Genomic DNA, 20,997 nt, shown 5'->3' with positions numbered 1-20,997 from the left:
CTGACATTAATATTGCATGCTCTACAAACTGTTATGATTTTGGGGTTTTAAGATGTACATAATTTATTTTTGCAAATATTTTTATATAGGTCATTATTAACATTTATAATATATTATTTAATTTTTGGGCTGCCATTTTGTGTATTTTTCTGAAAACAATAGCCATGTTGTTGTTGGTAACAGTGTGCTATTGCTACCATGGAGTGACCAGGAGTTACGATAAGCACCATCATCAGGTTGCTACCATTTAAGATTGTAGTAACTAATCAACGTCAGCCAAGTTTCTGGATATTTAAAAAATCTTTCATGCAGTAGCAATTTCAGATCTTGTCAAAGAGTTAAGATATTTGCTTATTTTTGACTTTTATTTTTCTTTATTAGCTTTTGGCAATTGATATTTTTGTGTTCAATGGTTTTGGTCCATTCATGGTTTTTGACTGCATTCTCTCTCAAATCTTAATCCAACTTAATTTGCCAAATCAGCAGAACACAGACACGTGGTCTTTAGCATTATGATTCGTCCATACCAAAGCCAGAAGGAAAGCATTTTTATTTTTTCCCATAATGTTAGTTGTACACTGTACTAAAAACATCAAAGGAATAACAGGCAGAATTATTAGCCAATGATTATCTAACATCATTTTGATATTGACAATTCACAAAGATAATTAAAAACACAATAATGTCTAATTCTGCTCAAACAACACACGCACACTCTTACAAGACATAAAGAAAGTAAAACTTCTTAATCCTTTATACTTCAAACTGATAGATTGGCTGCTAACAAGCTCAATTGTTTAAAAAAAAATCAAATACCTTCTCTACAAAAATACTACTGCATGAAATGGAAGAGTTTACAAAGGCTTATGAAACTTCCTACCAACACTGTTGGCATTACCAGCTCATAAAGCATTTATTTGATGAAGGCCCTTGGGTTGACTTCATTATGTTTAACAGTTCTGTAATTTCACTTCTGAAATAGTATGGACTCAACATAGAAGCACACCTATATTAGGTCTCTGCATTATGGACAGTGGTAGTTATTACTGGTGCTTTGAAGACTCTTACAAGAACTATCTAAATCCAAAAGTGTTCCTAAAAACTGAAATTCAAAACAGTACTCTTGTTGGTTACAACATCAGCAGAAATAATAAAAGATGTGCAAACCCAAATCCATCATATACATGATTCATTAAAAATAAGGTAATATGCAAAATAAAATTACAATTTCTAAAAATTTTAAAAATAATCTCTCACAATCTCTCATGCACATCTCAGCCAAAGAAAAGACAGCAGGTATATGTAAAAGGGCCACCAGTACCCAAAGTTAAAATAATCACATTGATCTTTGAGTGTACAAAAAATTTTCCAGAAATACTTAAGGCAGAATTCTGCATTTTAATTTCCTATCACTGTAGATAAAACCAACAATATGAATAATTGCCCTGTGATATGTTTGCAAAACGTTCAATGTTGTTTTCTGTGTAATGTTCCCAGTGCTCCTGGGATAGGCTCTAGCCTTCTAAAAGCAGGATAAGGAAATGGATGCAGAAGTACAGTAATTATGATATAGTACTTACATTATCAAATCATTGTGTCTTTATTTAAAACAAAGGGAATCAGATTAACAAATGTTATTTTCACATTGCAAAAGATTGTGCCTTTGAAAAGTGGACTTTTTACAAAAAAAGAAATACCAAACATCACACACTTTTCTACAAAATGAAAGAGCCTGTAGTAGTTAAAAAATGCCAGTGAAAGGAGGTGATATTATACAGACCCTAAAATAGTTGTGCAGTCTCAGATAAGTATACCTTGTCAAAGCTGCTTTTATGAGAGTAACCAGTGTACTTTTCCATTAAACTTTGGGAAGGCGGAGACACTGTGAAACCAAACGTCAAGCTATTTAAAGAGTCTGGTACACTAATGTAAGAGACAATCATTCTGTTTTATTGTACCTACTCTCTTGACCTTTCATCCTTTGATAGTTCATAAGTCTCCTCCAATCTTAACATTAAATCCAACTAAAGACTTATAGTTTCTTGCTGATGTTTAGACACACTATAGATAAATGCACTTTTAACTATATCTTGGCAGCAGTATGATATGTGGGTATTGCTGGTAGAACCAATAGTAGTTTTTGACCCTCAGGATCTGTTTAAAAATGGATTGAGCTTTTGGTTTATATCAGGTTTAACCTAACGCTAATCAGTTCTCAAGGACTATGGAGAACTTTTCATGAGAGTTTTGTTTCTCCTATGCTATGTACAGTATTACTGTAATTGCTATACTGTAAGTCATTGATGAGCATGACCTCCTTTTTTATCATAAAAGTTCTAACAACAATCCTTGTGCAGCCATTGTAAAACAATATTCTTTGGTAGCATGAATTTCCTTAAAATGTGTTTTGACACTGAATGGTATCCTTCTCAAAATCTATGCCTCTGCATCCAATACTCATTAAGAAGGTGATGTTACATAATATACTGTAGATGGAAGTAGTTCTTAGTCATAGTACTGCTTAAAATGCATTTCTTAATCACAAAGAAGTAATGTTTTGTGATAGGCTAAATAGAACCACTTGATCAGTTCCCAGAGAGCACCATTCACACCTCAGCACCTCAATCATGCATATTGTACAGGACCACTTCTGGCTCTATTCTTTTAGAGTGATGCCATTAAACCTGGGTTTTGTGTTTTACAGTTAATTTCTCCTGGAGTCTGGTGTCCTGGTGTACCTCCTGGTATAGCTGATACCAAAGTTTTATTCTCTTCAAATCAACAGCAGTGTCATGTTTTTATTTCCTCCTCTTCATTGCTTCCTATTCTTAAACATATTTGACCCATATATGAATTTTCAAGCCCACATAATCCAATTTGGTGCCATGAGGACAAAAAGGGCAAGAGGCAAGACTCAGTCTTGGATAGAACGTCTGCTCTTCATAGGGCATATTCATTCATGCCAGGCCAATTGATGGCAAACAATTCGACTAACAAGAGTATATTTAGGTTGTCGGAGTAGCTGTAGAACAACCGTGAGAGGCATATTAACTGAATACTTTAGCTACATGTTCAGACTGGAATTCAGGCTCAGAACTCTGGAGCTAATAGGTAGCAGCACTAAGCGCTGGACCATAATATAACAAAATGTATATTTACAATTCATTTTAAAACTGAGTATTTCCTTGCTGGTTTGTATCCTGAAGAACTGTGAAACAAACGTTCTTAAAAGAATATTGCACCTGAAGTGAAATTTTAACTTTATATCAGCCTAATTCAAGCAAGACTAGTATAATTCCATGTTGTATATTCAGGTCATTGATAAATGGTAAACTTGCATAGCGCACACCTATTGTAGTAATATCTTATTCACTTTGCAGGTAAAATATATTTTAGATTCAATTGAACACCCAAGGAGTCAAGGACCATAATAACAAAATACATTTTTGTTGTGCTTTATCAAATTCTAAGGTGTAGATTTGCCAGATTCATTTTTCAAAATATAAATACTAAACTTGTTTGAAAACTAGGAGATACAGGGAATTCAAAACTGATTGTATAAGGCATTAGATAGATAGATAGATAGATAGATAGATAGATAGATAGATAGATAGATAGATAGATAGGTACTTTATTAATCCCAAGGGGAAATTCACATAATCGAGCAGCAGTATACTGATACAAAAAAAAAAACAATATTAAATTAAAGAGTAATAAAAATGCATGCAAAAACAGACAATAACTTTGAATAATGTTAGCATTTACTCCCCTGGGTGGAATTGAAGAGTCGCATAGTGTGGGGGAGGAACGATCTCCTCAGTCTGTCAGTGGAGCAGGACAGTGACAAAAGTCTGTCACTGAAGCTACTCCTCTGCCGGGAGATGACACTGTTCAGTGGATGCAGTGGATTCTTCATGATTGACAGGAGTTTGCTTAATGCCCGTCGCTCTGCCACAGATGTTAAACTGTCCAACTTTACTCCTACAATAGAGCCTGCCTTCCTAACAAGTTTGTCCAGGCGTGAGGCGTCCTTCTTCTTTATGCTGCCTCCCCAGCACACCACCGTGTAGAAGAGGGCACTCGCCACAACTGTCTGGTAGAACATCTGCAACATCTTATTGCAGATGTTGAAGGACGCCAACTTTCTAAGAAAGTATAGTCGGCTCTGCCCTTTCTTACACAGAGCATCAGTATTGGCAGTCCAGTCCAATTTGTTATCCAGCTGCACTCCCAAGTATTTATAGGTTTGCACCCTCTGCACACAGTCACCTCTGATGATCACGGGGTCCACGAGGGGCCTGGGCCTCCTAAAATCCACCACCAGTTCTTTGGTCTTGCTGGTGTTTAGGTGTAAGTGGTTTGAGTCACACTATTTAACAAAGTTAAATTAAGTAAATGTCCAGATATCTATGGCATTAAGGAAATTCCAAATTAAGAATTAAACATAAGAACACAAGTATAATGTTAAAGCAGTTGTACCTGAACTTAAACAAATTCAGCTTTACATGAAATGTCAAACGAATTTAAAAATTAAATAGGAGTAAATTACTGCAAAAATAAGAAATATTTGCCTTGCAGTGTGATGTAGTTTGTTTTACTTATATTGTGCAAAAGGGGCCTCACTTCCTGATGGATGTCTCAGTCACTGAAGCATGAGTATCTCTTGCACTCTTGCGCTTTTGGGCAGCATTGCAACAACAAAGTAAACATTGTGGCGGACAGCCAAGGCCCTTGTCTGGCCAGGACGCCTCCAAGCTGGAAGGACTGAGGTAGTAAGCGTGGTGAGTATTACATCCCCCGGAGCAACAGATGGCAGACCCCCTGTATGCAGAGGTGCCTAGGACTCTAGAGGTGCCTAGGGGTGCTGCAGCAACCACTGAGCCCTTATGGGTGGTTCTTCCACCACACTTGGAAGTGCTGCCAGAAATACACCATCAAGCACCTGGAGCACTTCCAGGGGCATTATAAAAGGGGTCAGAAGACACTACTCGGAGAGCAAGCGTCAGGAGGAGGGAGACAAAGCTTGCAGAGGAGGAGTAGAGGAGAAAGAAAAGTATTGTGTGTGTTTATGCTTAGTGGGACTGTGTTGTGCCTGTGGGAAATGGGGAAGGCGTTTCCCACGAGGTGAAAAAAAAAATAAAAAACATTTGTGTTTTCCTAAGTGCCTCCTGTGTCTGTCTGTGTTGGGTTGAGTGGCTGCTACGCCCTCTACACTTCTCACAACAATCCACCAGGGATCTCATTCCCAGTCAAGAACACCACCGAGAAAATTTTCCTATGTACTTTTGCTATTTACTCATTGTGGCATGCAGTGGTATGAGAATGAACGAGATGTGAACCCAGTCCCACTCTTGTTCTCTCATAGTCACCACTGTGTATAGGCAGGGATGCACACTTAACCTTATCAACAGTGGAAGGAGAAGAAATGAGATGTGCTTCTTTGTGTAGCTGTGTACTGTCTCATTCGCAAGGTGACAGAAGAAAGAGTGAAATATGGCCCTTTTGTGTTCTCAGCCATCTTATCTAACATGACACATAGAATGTCACTGTCTTTAGTAACTACTTGCATCTCCCTCAAGTCTAGGTGTCAAATACCTAAGTGTCATTTTTGCAAAACATACTCTGTTATAACACTGGCTGAAAGACGGTACTATATCTGCCTTAGCTGTAACTTAACACATTGAGCCAGAGTTGTCTTCAAAATAACATTATTTTACATGGAGATGCAAATTACCAATGTTTATGCATACAATACATATTAATGGGTATATGTTAACAGTGTTTTCCTATTATTTATGGGCTGTATAAAGGGCTGTCTAAGGGTATTTTAATACATGCGAATTTCCACTAAACGTGATGCTCAGAAACATGCATTATTATTATTATAATAATAATCCTTGCTTAAGAAGAGATTCTACTAGATTTTAATAAAAACCTCAGTAAAAGTTTGCGAACGTCATGGAAAGCCAGGCTTCGTGCAAGAAACTACCAGTCCTGTCAAGTTTCAAAACGATAGCTTTAAAACGTATGAAGACAGTAATGCAGGTGCCTTTTTGGGTCAAAACAAGTTATTGGGATGAGCGTAGCAAAATTTGTAGTCATTTGTAGTTTGTAGTTAATGTGAGAGTCCATGTAATGCTGTTACTGTAATTTCCCAGCATACTGTACACTGCATTAAATACATAAGCATGTTTGCACTACAGATACGTCCTCAGCTTTAAATACAGACTGTCTTTTGAACTTCAGTCGTGTGGCGAAATAATGAAAATGGGGAGTCTGCCAAAGCAGTCTGGCAGAGTTTGACTTTGAAGATGACATTATCCTTGGCTGTTATATAGATTTTTCTTTGTTGACGATGCACAGAACACCGAATATACAATCTTATTAAACGGCTCCCCCAATGCAACGTTTGTAATAAACGTTTTACAAAAATTAGAGGACACATATAGTACGTGGATCTATGACTGCAAATATCACCATATTAGTTATAAATATTACTAATTCACTACAGTTTTTAAATATAAACCCTTTTTTGTGGATTGCAGTCAACTATGAGACTGAAGGTTAGAAATTCAGATTTTAAAACAAGACGACATTCCATCACAGGATAGTGATAATTCCTGAGGCAATGTTGTTTAAAAAAAATACATGTAAATCATCAACAATAAGTCAACTTCAACTTCAAGACATCTTTAAGAACTCACTTCGATGGTGTTCTTTTAAATTTCCAAAACATAATTTAGGGTAACACAGTGGCTAGTGTAGCTACCTTACAGACCTTCATATTCAGTTTAAATCTCATGTTCAGTTGTCGCTGGTGAAGAGTTTGCACATTCTTACTGTGCCTACGTGAATTTTCTTCTGGTATTCAGGCTTCTCTCCCACATCCCCAAAGATATACATGTTGGAGTAACTGGTAAGTCTCAATTGGCCCCAGGGTGGTTGTGAACCTGTATGTGTTCTGCAATAGATTGTTGCCCCGTAGGGGTCTGTTTTTGCACCTCAAAGCCCTAAACTGGATTAAGAGGTAAACTGAATTTAAATATGAAATGGAGACTATACAGTATATGAAAGAAAGAAAGAAAGAAAGAAAGAAGGCATATACAGTCATTTACTGGACTAAGTCATAATTAATCATTTCTTCATAGCTTTTCTGCATATTTTTCCAAAAATAACTCCAACTGCTGACCACATTCTGTAGTTTTACTACAATTAGCTTTCAACAAATAGGAGCATGCAATTATTTATTATATGGATCTCATTTACAAAATTATTTTTATGGCATGTTGAAAAAAATTTGACACAGTGTAGTGGAAAGCAACTAAATGAACAAGCATTCCAGAAGGGTAAACATCCAAATCGAACAGGTACAACTTTTTATACACTGATGCAACATAAATTTGATGTGCCTGATGTGACAAATATTTATGAATTCTATTCCTTATCCTGCAGTAAAGGTAAAATATTACTTGGGACAATACGTAAGACCACTGAATAGAGTAGGATTTTGTCCATAATGACTTGGGAGCATTTAAATGAAGGAGATCATTTGACCTTTTGTTTTGGTTTTTTTTTTGTATACTTGCAGCCTGTAAAATTGTGCACTTTTTTGGATTTGTCTATGCCAGAAGTAAGAGGCATCATAAAATTTGTATTAATGTAAGATACACCATTTCAAGCTTTGTCTTTAGATTTTAGTTGCATGATGAGAAAGTAGGGCTCTGGAAAAAAATCTGCTATGTACAGTACATGCATTACTGCTCTACTAGATTAATAACAAACTGATCTTTTCTTTAAAGGGAGAGTACTACAATTATTAGGTGAGAAAATACATATGCAGTGCATGAATTGTTTTTATATTATGATTATGCACAATAAACAATTATTTTAGACACAAATAAAGTTGTCACCAAAAATGAACATATAAAACAGTATCAAGATCTAACAGACTAGAAAAAACAAAAAACTTTTTCATTGAGGAAAACATCACAAAGTAGTAAATGAGTAGCAAAGATGGAGCAACCTCCTGCTAGACAAATTCAGAATTAAAAATTCAAATCAATGTTAGAATGTGTTAACATAGCAGGGTCATGGTTTCTTTCTAAACTGTGTCAATATCAAGAAGAAAAGAAACATAATAATTTGTACGTTTGTTACCTAGATCCCAAGGTCTTTGTTAAAACTCTTCAGTTTTACTTTTTTACATATTTACAATTTACCAAGAATGGACAGTTTCTACCTACTTGAAAAAATGATGCACAAAGTGACCTTATATCCTCACATACCGGTTACTAATTTTAATGTTAATTAACACTGAATTTAGCTGAGCTAAAACACAGGTCCTCAGGGAAGTTAAAAAACTTCTTGAATAAATGATAATATAATGACCCAAAGTCAATATTAGCTAACTGGCTTTGAAACATACAGAAAGTGCTAGGACGTACATTTAGTTCTTGCACTTTTAAAATCTGTATGACTATTACAAGATAAGATAAAATGTTTGTTTTGATTGAATTACTGATATCCATGTATTCATCTCTCTATTACTGAGCTTCAAGGAGCCAGAAACTATTCCGACTGACTTGACTGAACTGACTTTACACAACATAAACTCACATTAGACTGATTTTGAGTCCTAATCGACCAAACCTGTATGCCATACAGTATATATCTAGGAATAAACAGAAATACCTAGAGAGCATCCACATTAACTCTGAAGTCAATAATTATGTAACATATGAAGAATACTAAAGCATTTCAGGAGGTTGTAATTAATTACTAGCTTCTCACTGTTTCTAATAAGCTCTCATCAGATTAATTCTAATGTATACTAAAATGGCAAACAGAACCAAGATCTCAGACAGAAAAGAGGAATGGCACATTCCCAATAGCAAATATCACTTTAAACCACTATAGTAATATTCATTCAGATGACAGACTCCAAATGTGTGAAGTGGGTGGGGGTTGTGAATCTGGGGTAATTACTTGAGGGACAAGGACAAAAACACACATACACCCATTACACTAGATGCTCAAAGAAGACCTGCGCCTTTGTCTACCATAAGGCCTAATTTCATTCTCTGAGGTGCTGATTAAAATCACAAGCTATAGCAATGTAATCTGTTTGGATTTGGTCACTGATTCACTAAGAAAATCAGATTTAAGGGTGATGCAATTAAATTCTCTCCCAATATCATTAAATAGGTCAGTTATGCAGTCTCTTTTTATAAAATAGAGGCCTAAAGAAGTTGCATTACAGATTTATTACACAAGTTCAGTAAGTGTTATGGATATATATTTATATATACTGCATATCTATGCAGCCATAATGCAAACAATAATATAAGATGATAGATGGGAAGTGGCTCGTATATACATACACATCTAACTGATGACATTTTGGCGCAGGCTGACCACATTAAAACAATGCACCATTGTTTAGGTTTGTCTGTGATTTCCATGGTTCAGAAGAGCTCAAAAAGCCAAGCCAGGTCATTAAAGCCAGTGTTTGCTCTTAATGATGATTATGCTTTACTATGAAGGGATATAAAGACGCAATTACCTAAAGCCTGTATTAGCACAGAATATTGCCTACCCCCATCTGCATTAGCAGGAGGTGGATCTCTGATGACAAGTATGAGAGGATCTCAGACAGAAGGTTTATTAAATAAAAAAAAATGCAGAAAAAATATTAATAATAGTAATAATACATGAAGAACGAATTACTACTTTCAGAAAACAATTCCTATCCTCTGTTGATTGTGCTTTGAATTCTTTGACCTCAATAGTGCCATAGTACCACTGGAATATTAAAGAAAGCAACTGGACAGATGCTGACAAAAGGTATTGGAAAAGGGAGACAGCTAACTTGTCAAGCCAACTGGAAATTGAATAGAAATATTCACTACATTTAGCTTTTGTTTTCCCTAGGGGTTAGTGGAGAGCATGATTTGGAGCATTGTGGTTAATTATAAGAAAGAAAACATATAAAAAATGATAAAAAACAAAAAAAGGAATGTTGAGGAGACAAAGCTAGTGTACATACATAATTCACCCTAGAGACCTATTAAGAAATACTGTAGTTTGACTCATAGCTAGTAGTAAACCACAGTTCCACTTTATCTAGAAGAATATTCGGAAGAGCCCAAATATAAATAAAATACTGCAACAGTACCAGCAAAATAGCTGATATCAATAATTTACCAATCTGCAACAAATATTCATAGGCATTTGCAACCACTAGTATGAACTGTTGCCTAAATTCATGAATTTAACAGTCATTTAAGCCACAAATGTAAACATTGGTATCAGTTACTTGATGCTGGAAAACAAAAAAAAAACAAAATACCAATATTTTATGAAAAATCCTCAGAAGCAGAAATACTGCATACAACCTTCTTCATACAGAGCAGGAGACAAGATACTATATAGGATGTACATTGTGCATATGTACTCACATACTATATGAATATATACTGTATTATATACTATATAAATGTGTGTGCTTATATATGTATTTATAATACATAAATCCCTGTTTTACATATCTTTATGTTTCTATATACATTTCCTTTTGTCTATCCTAAGAATATCTACAAAACCCATCGAAGATTTTCAGCTATGCATTCCCTATTGTTACTAAACCAAGAGCAAGTGCACATGGGTATGCAGTGTAGATTGGTACAGTGTTTACAACACAGTGCGTGTGGGATACATTTCCATCCACACATAGCTGCCATCAAATTGTACAAGTTAAAAGCATTCATGCTGTAAGGAGGCCTTTTTTCTCTTACTCCACATTATATTAGTAGTATGTACAGTTCTATTTGCACTGTTCCTCTGGGTGATTGAAATGCATGTATTTTTATGTCTAGTCTTGCTAGATTAAAAAAAAAAGGAAATACTGCACCATGACTGCGGTCCACTTTATGTGTTGTTCAAGTGCATTACAAAAAACATCATTTGATAACAAAAACTGAACACTAATAAAAAGGGAAACACGAGAAACTAATCTTTCCCATCATAGTAACACATCACAGCTATATCTTATATTTTAGGAACCCCTGTGTGCATGCTGGAGTCCAAATTATAACAAAGGAATGCATCAATACGTATGCCATGCTCTTAGGATACCTTTTTCTTTCGATCCCGGGACCGCTTCCTGAGCTTCTTCTTCTCTTTTTCTTCATCTGCAGCATTAATGTCAAAATCCCTATTTTTCTTTATTTGGGATGCTGCATGTGCCATTATGGAAAAGAAACCTTAGAAATCCAGGGTAGGTAAGAGGATGCAAAAAAAAAAAAAAAGAAAAAAACAAGGATCCTTCTTATAGCACCAAAGAAGTGAAGGAGAAAAAAAAATCTTTCCTTTTTATTTCTCTCAATGCACGGTAGCCTGAATCAGGGTGCTAAAGGCAAGCATCACTCTTGTAGAAGCTGTCAGTTTCTACGGAGATCACCACATTCATGCTGCATGATTTCTTCATATCCCTTTTCCTTTTACCTGAAGCCATCCAAACAATACAACCATTCTAATGCATTAATGTAATGAAAAAGGCAGCTGGGACAGAGAAGGCTGTATTATGGCGGTATCCCTTGCCACCAGCTGGAACTGCCTAAGTCAGCCCAGAGGTAGGGGGGATGCTCCTCATGGTAATCCAGTGCAGATTAGCATTTGTAAAGGGGAGGGAATGCATCCTAGTAATAAACCAGGACCGTCACATTTATCATGGTCTTCTGGTTTAGAATTGAAATAAAATGCAGCCTGCTCAGTTCTGTACATGCACAGCCCCAGTCAAACCTGCATGTAAATAGGAAATGGTGCTGCTTTGCTTTACTGCTGATGTTAACAAAAATTATCCAGAAAAGAAAAAAGCATATGTTTTCATCAGAAAAGCCATAGGCTATAAAATACATATGCTCAACACTGCTCCTCTGTAAGTCGACATTTCTTCTGGGCATTTTTTTATTCTTTTTTATTGTTCATGTATTTAGGTGCAAGGAAAAATCTCAGTACAAGAGAAATGCTTATGTGTTGTAATGTAAATAAACAATTCTAGAATAATATATATTGAGTCAACTGGATTCCTGCAGTGGAAACATTTTTACCTTTACTTTAACAGAATAAAGCTGCTTATTGCTCGGTGTATCATGTTTTCTTTAGTAGTCTTAAAAATAATGCTTGAATGCTTCTCGTCAATGAAATCACCCTACTATAATTTCACCACCTGAGCCTCTAGTGATGGACTGCAGAATTTGAATATTCATTATGGGCGGTAAAGATTCTCATACATGGACTATTTCATCATGATGCTCAGCATGTGAGAAGATGCAGACAATTATGAGTAGCACCCCTTAGGTAATTGGTAAACCAACCACATGCAAATATACATTACAGTCTGTGTCCATGTGTGTCTGTGTGTGTATATAGAATAGTAGGAGGTTCCTTTTTCAAATGGCTGGAAACAAAAGGGAAAAAGGGAAAAAAAGATATGATGTGAGTACCTGTTAGGAACCATTTGGTAGAGAGTGAACCCCAAAAAAACAAGTCACAATGTGACACTAAAAAGTGAGCTATGAGGACATGATAACCCTATTGGGAAAAGTTGGGTCATTTAATTCTACTCCAAGGAATATTTTAAAGTGCTAACTGTGGTCACCAGAAGAATTTTTGGGCTGACCTCTTCTAAATATTGATTATTGTCAGTAGTGCAATGAAACCTGTGACTGAAAAGCATAGGACTGATTTAGACACAAGTTACCTTACTTCATAAAGTTCTTTTGAAAAAACAAATACAGTACATTTTTTAACTACAAATCCATGTGTTGTCACATTTCATCAGTTATAGAGGTATTATTTAGATTTTCCTGGATTGGGGTTGAAATAATATAGAAAAGGGTGCAGACATGTAGAAATTAAAAAATGAATTGAATAAATGGTTCAGCAGGTAGCAGCACTTGAACCCTAAACTGTCTTCCGTGCTTCCCATGCTTTTGTTGATCTCTTTCTACAGTCTAATTACTTGCTGTTAAACTGAAGACCCAGTGTCAGTGTGAGCACAACTGCACTCTTTGATAGAATTGCACTCTGTCCAAGAGTGGTTTGTGACTGGTGCATGTGGCTTCCTTAAAATTTTGAACAAGATACAGCAGTAAACTGATTTCAGTAAAAGGTACTCAAAGATTAAGGATATTTGACAAAAGTAGGTTTACCAATATTTTATAACTTTCAACAATAGCATCCATTTATAATAATATTATCAATCCTTCTGCCCATTTTCAAACCTAGTTTATGGGGGACAAAGTTTATACCAGCAGCACTGGGTGCAAGGCATGAACCAACTCTGGATGGGGCACCAGTCAACTTCAATCATGCATATTCACACAGGCCAGTTTAAAGTCAGTAAGGAACACATTCACTATACATTTAGGGTTAGGTGTTAGGGTTAGGGTTAGTAGTATACACAAATATGGTGAAAACAAAAAACACATTTTACTGAATATATTGAGTAAAATGTCATTCTAATTCTAATTCAAGCTTTATAACACACTGGTGAGGCCTCATCTAGAGTACTGCATCCAGTTTTGGTCTTCAGGCTATGAAAAGGACATACAGCTCTCGAAAAAGTCCAGAGAATAGCAACTAGGCTCATTCCAGGACTACAGGGGATGAATTATGAGAAAATCTTAAAAGAGCTGAGCCTATACGGTTTAAGCAAAAGAAGATTAAGAGGTGACATGACTGAAGTGTTTAAAATTATGAAGGGAATTAGTACAGTGGATCGAGACAGTTATTGTAAAATGAGTTCATCAAGAACACAGGGACACAGTTGGAAACTTGTTAAGGGTAAATTTCGCACAAAACATTAGAAAGTTTTTCTTTATATAAAGAACAACAGACACTTGGAATAAGCTACCAAGTAGTGTGGTAGACACGTAAGACTTTAGGGATTTTCAAAACTCAACTTGATATTTTTTTGGAAGAATTAAGTGGATAGAACTGGCGAGCTTTATTGGGCAGAATTGCCTGTTCTCGTCTAGATTGTTCTAATGTTCCAAAAACATTCAAGACTCAAGATTCAAGACTTTTATTCATCACACACACAGTTACACAGGTACAATGTGTAGTTAAAAAATGGCCAACATACAAAATAAATATTTTAAGCATTATAATTCTTGCCATTCTTTCTGATGATGCAAAGTGTCAGTAATTAATTACAGATATTTTTTCAAAGAAAATAGTTTTTTTAATATATTTTGCATGTGTGCACCAGTTTATAATACACTCTGGAAAATGTATATTGATGTATACTGTCAAGCAAAACAATCATCAATTGATTAAATTTAAAACTGAAAGGAGAACTTCAAACATTGAAAGACAACTTGTAGGAATTTGCCCATGTTATCTGCATAGAGAAATACAGTTATGCAAAAAACAGATTTGCCCCTTTTCTGATTTCTTCTGTTTTTGTTTATTCATAACAGTCATTTCTGATCACCACACAAATTTAGTATAACACAAAAGACAACCTGAGTAAACACAATACACAGTTTTTAAATGATTATTTGATTTACTGAAGAAAATGTTCACCAGCACCTATATCACACATGCTAAAAATATTTGCCCCTCTAGTCCCTCAAACAACCAATGAACACAATTTAAATGATAACGGGTTATGTTAAACTAAACACAGCCAAGCTTGACTGCTACTAGCCCTATTGAATCTAAACACAACTTTAACAAACTTCAACAAGCAGCACACCATGCCTTGATCAAAAGAAATTCCAGAAGACTTGAGCAAGAAAGAACGTTTCTGAAATATACCAGTTGGAAACGAGTTACAAATCAATCTGTAAAACCCAGTGAACCACAACGAGAGCCATCATTTCCAAATGGAGAAAACTTGGAACAATGGCAAATCTGCCTAAGAATGACCAGCCTAGCAAAACTTCAAGAGCACATAGAAAACTCATCTGCAAATTCCCAGAAGTAAACAACCATCTAAGGAACTGCAGGCCTCCCTCAGCACAGATAATGTCAGTGTTCAGAACATCAACATTAAAAAAAAAACACTAGACAAAAATAGCTTTAATGGGAGAGCTGCAAAGTGAAAACCAACTCTAAGCTACAGGAACACATACAGTAGGCTTCTCTAACATTTGTCCAAAAACATACTTATAATACCCAAACTTGTTGTTCAATGGACTGAAAAATCAAAAGTGGAACATTTTGAAAGACTTTGATCTTGGTACATCTGGCATATAGCTAACACGGTTTTCCACAATAAGAAAATCATAGCCACACTGAAACATGGGGGTGGTAGTGTGATGAAAGCATGAAATCAACTCTCTATGAGAAAGTACTGAAGGAGAATGTCCAGTCATCAGTCCATGATCTGAAGCTCTAGTGCAACTGGTTTATACAGCAGAACAAGAATCCTAAGCACAAGAACAACAACACTTCTGAATGGTTGGAAAAACACAAAATTGAGGATTTGGAATAGCCTAGTCAATGTCCTGACTTCAATCCAATGGAGAAGTCGTGCTGGGACCTTAAATGGACAGTTCATAGTCAAACCCCCCCAATTTGGCTGAACTGAAACAATCCTGTAGAAAAGAGTGGGCCAAAATTATTCCCCAGTGATGCCAAAGACTGATCTCCTGTTACCGGAAAGATTTGATTGCAGTTGTTGCTGTTAAAGGTGGCACAACCAAGTATTAAGTTTGAGAGGCAATTACCTTTTCACATGGGTGGTAAAGGTGTCTGTGAACTTATTTTCCTTAAATGAATCATATGACCATTTACAAACTGTCTATTGCGTTTAATGGAGTTGTCTTCTGTACTATACTAAATTTATTTGGAGATCAGTGTTTTGAAGAAGCATATAGGAAATCTGTAAGTTATATTGGCTTATTAATGCTTATATGCCTCCCTCAGCAAATGGGGACTTGTCATTCCAACCCTAAAGTTATAATATGTGGTGACTTAAACCATGTGACTTTGAAAGTATCAATGACAAACTTCCATGTCATGGTCCATTTGTGGACACAGCAAGCTGCACCTGCTTTATTCAAATGCTAAAGATGCCTTAAAATGTAAACCTCTGGCATTTTTGTGCAAGGCTAACCAAAATCTTATGCATCTTACTCTCATCTACAAGGTTGTTATTAGACAGCAACCTTTTTTCCACCAATATGTTGAAGTAGTTGACCCTTTAGGCTGTTATTGTTCTGAATAACTGTTTCCAAAGGATATATATGGAAAAGATATCTGACATGGGAATGATACTGAGGGAGTCGGTCACTGCATCAAAGACTATATTCATTTCTTTGGTGACATAATTATACCCTCAAAAACAGTGTATAGCATTCTGAACAACAAGCCCTGGACTACTGAACAACTAAAAAGTCACCTGACTGATAAGAAAACTTTCAAATCTGGTGATAATGCAGACCTGATGGGCATTCAGAGCGTGCTGAAGAAAAAGCTGAGTGAAGTGAAGGAAGCTTAAAGGGCTAAAATAGCAAATAAACGCACTTAGAATAACAGTGAAAGAGGTCTGGAATTGACTGGGCATAATTATTGAACTGAAGCCAAGCATCCAGGGCTCAGGTGCTAGAAGGGAACACAGACTAAGGTAACATCTTGAAATATTTTTTTATTAAAAGTTTTTCCCTCAAACTCACTACCTTCTTCCAAAGGCCATGTCCCCACACACCATCTCTGCTTCATCAAAAACTTACTTAACATATTTTACTCCTACCATTTCAAGTGCTAAGGCCAGTGATGAGTCCATCTCTGAACATTTAGCTGCTGTATTAAACATCCTGTATTGTTCCAGTTCCAAATATGGTAGACACCTCTTCACCTAAGGTCTACAGAACAGTGGCTCTTACTTTGCATATCATGAAGACGTTTGTGAGGCTGGTTCTGGACTATATGAGTCCTCTTATGAAAGACTATCTTGAGACCACAAAGCTTATTCTCATTTGGACAGTGTTGGCAGTGTTCTGGCCTGGTATTTACATACATTTTTTGTGGGAATTTTGTGAGTAATATGTATGTGTCAATTTTATTTTTTTTTCTACTTAATGTATTAATTTAAAGGGGAATGATGTAGAAATCATGTGGAGAACCTTTATTTTTTACGGCAAACACTTCTGCCACACCAATGGGCCTCTACACCCGGTCAGTATTCTGGGAGTAGATATGGAGATGGCACACTGCGATAATTACTTGGGGTACCACATCCAAGACAGGCTGGACTAATCAAGTAACACAGAGGAACTACATAAGAATCAGTAGAGCAAACCCTTTTTCTTAGGAGACCATGTTCCTTTAATGTGGTTGTGACATATTTTACTCCAAGCGATTGTGCTGAAACATTTTTGCCAATAAGTTGTTTTTTCCCAGAGGTACAACATGAAGAATCAAAACTCTTAATATTTCTCAACAGTTATCAGTTTATTGATTTTGACCAGATCCTCTACACCATTGGCTCAAATGTACCTCTAGATCTTGCCCATGAGAGAGCTGCCACCAAGCAGACAGGCACTTTTTAACAACTTATTTTGGAAACACATCTTTTAGAACCAATAATTTCAAGATAGGATTCATAGTCCAATAAGATATTATTCCACTTGTTGTCACTTCATGTTTATTATCTTTTGTATACTGAATTCTATTTTGCTTGTTTCCTTTCCATATAAATGTTTTTAAGTTGCAACATGCCATACATGGCCATTTCTTTTAAGGCTTCTTTCTAAGATCTAAACATATACATTGCTGACACATGACTCTGTCAGATGCTGAGCAGGCATTTTACTGGTTATTTTTCTGTCCCTTAAGAGAGTGACCTTTAAGTGCTGATGGATGCAGCCAGCCTTTATGTCTTCCACTGTATTTTCTGTCTTAAACTTGCCCAATTCCTTCATATTTGTTTATGTCAGCCTGAATTCCACATCTTGAAAACCTAGATTGGTGTTCTGTGGTTTGATGACTGATACAAATGTCTGTGAAAGTGTGGTAATTTAGCCATTTCCATTATTTCTGTTTACAAACCAATAATCCCACTTATTTAATACACTGCTTGGATAATCACTAATTCTTAATAAGAAACAGGTTTGTTATTAGAGGAATTTAACAAATATATGGTATAGAGGTTTATGAACCTAACCTAAAATTATTTTGTCACACCCATACACATGGGAAATGGTTTACAGGCTCAAACAGTGTTATTTCTCAGCCAGACCAGGGGTTGGTGCAGTCATCTGATCCTTTCTCCTCTTGTCCCTCTGCAGACCAGCCAAAGACCATGCCTCTCAGTGATATCACCCCGAGTCCACCCACTGATGATGTCACATCCGGCACCCTTTTATGACATCACATATCCAGAACACATCTACCTGCCACATCAGTTCCTGTTCAGGCCTCCCTGACTCCACGTCTTCATCTAAGCCACCATATTCATAGACCAGTTTTCATCCTGTTAGTCAGTTCTGTCTTGAACTTGTGTCTGTGAAGATGTGTTTTTCATTTTTGCCTGCCTTTCAGGTATACGGGGTGGCCATCCCCAAACCTTTTTCTGTCTGCTGCTACTCTCGATCCCTTGAACCCTCAGGCACCACGTCAGACGCCAGGTAAAAGTCTAAAGATGACTATTTATTATAATAATAATGTGCACCAAGCACCCTCTACTCCACAATACTCAATAAACAATACAAATAAACACTAATCAATATTTTCCAGAGTCCTTTTAAAGTCTTTGACCCGGAAGTGCTTCTGATCTCCCCAGTGCATGTGATTCCTAGCACTTCCGGGTCAGATCAAAACTTCTCTTTTCTTCAGCCCGGAAGTATATCATTTCTTCCATTTCTGTGATTGTGAATTACTTCTGGGCTATAAGGAAAGTATAAGTCCCTGGGCCTCCCTGCAGCGTCCTCCGGTGGCCCCCATGGTATCCAGCAAGGCTGTGACGAAAGACTCCAATATCCATGATGCCCTGCTGGAATTCAGGGCCTTTCCATTTTGCAGGGATGGCTCCATCTGGCGGTTTGGGGTGTTGGCCGGGATAAACGGCCGGCAATCCCTCACAATATATATATAAACATAACTATGTCCACTATATTAACTATTTTTAGATGCAAATCTAAAAAGCTTTGTTGCAGCTATAGCTTTATGAATTACATCAAAACCAGTGATATACCTTAGTAGGCCTCTTACAAAATACTGTCTCTAAAAACGTGAATCCTTTCCCAAAGGAGTTAATCAGATCACAGCTTGACAGATAGCTTGCAGTCATTTGACACAGCCATATAACATACCAAATAGCCTGTAATCAGTCCTTTGTGTGGTGAATTCAAGAGTGCTTAAATGCTTCATCTGCATATACATCCATCCATCCATTATCCAACCCGCTATATCCTAACTACTGGGTCACGGAGGTCTGCTGGAGCCAATCCCAGCTAACACAGGGCACAAGGCAGGAAACAAATCCCGTGCAGGGTGCCAGCCCACCACAGATGTGCATATACAGCAACATTTCAATTCAGGTAATAGTATTGTCCAAAGATATCCCTGAATTTACCATAGACTATGCAATTTATCATGACTATGCAAATGTAATGTACTAAAAGAGTTTGAACATGTTATTCTTTGTCATTGCATGATAGAATAGTCCCAAGGGCTCCTCCTACCTCAGCTGTGTATTTTACACTTCATCTCCAAAATCCGCAAAAACAGAAGGAATGATTTTTGAAAAGTGACTTACTGATTATACATTAAATTAAAATAAAAATGTAATCATCAGAGACAAAAACAAAATTGATTATAAACAATGATTGAAAGTACTGTTATTTAAAAGGAATATAGTTTTCAATTTGTCTATATCAGAGGAATCTTTCATTCTGTAAATATTGTACACAATTAGAGAGCAACCAGAATAATTTAAGCTCCATTTGTCCTTCTATTTTTTAACATGCTTATCCAGTTTGGGGTTACAGGGACTTTAGTTACAAGAAGGCCCATTAAACTGTACTGTACGTCATTCAAGGTCTTCTTTTACTTCTTTTGGAAGCCTGTCATGAAAGCAAAACCTCAAAGCATGAGAAGAATAATGTACATTACATTTTACTGAAGTTGTCTTGAAAGTATATTGGCATAAACAATGTACTTTATACTGATAAAAAAACAAACATAATATGGTTGTCAAATGTATTTATTATTTTACTAATAGGTGCCATGCAGTAGTTATCTCAAAGAACAATGTAACAAAGCATAAAACTAGAAATATAATTTATTAAATATAATACTAATCACTCATTTATTCAAGGCTAATTCCTTTTAATGAACTTAAAAGGCCCTATCCAGGGCTTCTTCCTGCCCTACCTATGATGCTGTAGGGATAAACACAGATTCCCTTCAAGCATGAAACACTAAAATGTGTTCAGAAAATGGACTGTGGAATTAATAGTAATTTCATAACATAAGTAAATTTAAAGCAGCTATTATAAAAATTTAATAAAAAAACACTGAAAGCTACAGTGCATTTGGTGCATAATGCCTAACATTAATGGCAATGTCAATGCCAAATCATAGCAAGAGAGAATGAGTCCAAAGAAAAAAAAAACAGCTGTTGAATATAAAAATGTGGATCCATCCATTCATTACCCAAATCCATTTATCCCAACTGTAAGTGTAAATTTCGGGTTGGAAGAAGTTTATTTGTAGCTTGTATTCGATATTGGGAGATAATCCAAAAAATAACAGACAGAAGCAGTTGCTTGCTGTTTCTAGCAAGATTTATTTTTATAGGAAAGTATTTACAGTAGCATGGTACAATATTCATTCTAAAAGGTCAAATATTTTGGCATTATCATCGTCCTGGCTATTGGCCAAGAAGCTAATCCAAGAACTAATTTTATTATTTCCATATTGCTTAAAGCCACAATGTAAATGTATGCATTTGTAATGGACTAACACTAATAATATTACAATGAA

General features: G+C 36.2%; 1 protein-coding gene across 10 annotated transcripts in view; it reads right to left on the bottom strand.

The window, feature by feature from the left end:
- ank3b (ankyrin 3b) overlaps positions 1-20,997 on the bottom strand; it is a 633,883-nt gene that overhangs the window by 323,943 nt on the left and 288,943 nt on the right. For 4 of the 10 annotated variants that reach the window (XM_039771382.1, XM_039771412.1, XM_039771403.1 and 1 more), the window contains exon 1: positions 11,134-11,262. The exons of the other annotated variants lie outside the window; for them this stretch is intronic. In XM_039771382.1, the coding sequence (XP_039627316.1) occupies positions 11,134-11,247 (114 nt within the window). In that variant the 5' untranslated portion in view covers positions 11,248-11,262. Of the gene's footprint in view, positions 1-11,133; positions 11,263-20,997 lie in introns of those variants that run through there. 10 annotated transcript variants of the gene reach the window in all.

The sequence above is a fragment of the Polypterus senegalus genome, chromosome 1 (genome assembly GCF_016835505.1).
Source record: "Polypterus senegalus isolate Bchr_013 chromosome 1, ASM1683550v1, whole genome shotgun sequence".
NCBI lineage: Eukaryota > Metazoa > Chordata > Cladistia > Polypteriformes > Polypteridae > Polypterus > Polypterus senegalus.
The sequence above is the reverse complement of the archived record's forward strand: the minus strand, read 5'-3'. Positions and strand labels throughout refer to the sequence as shown.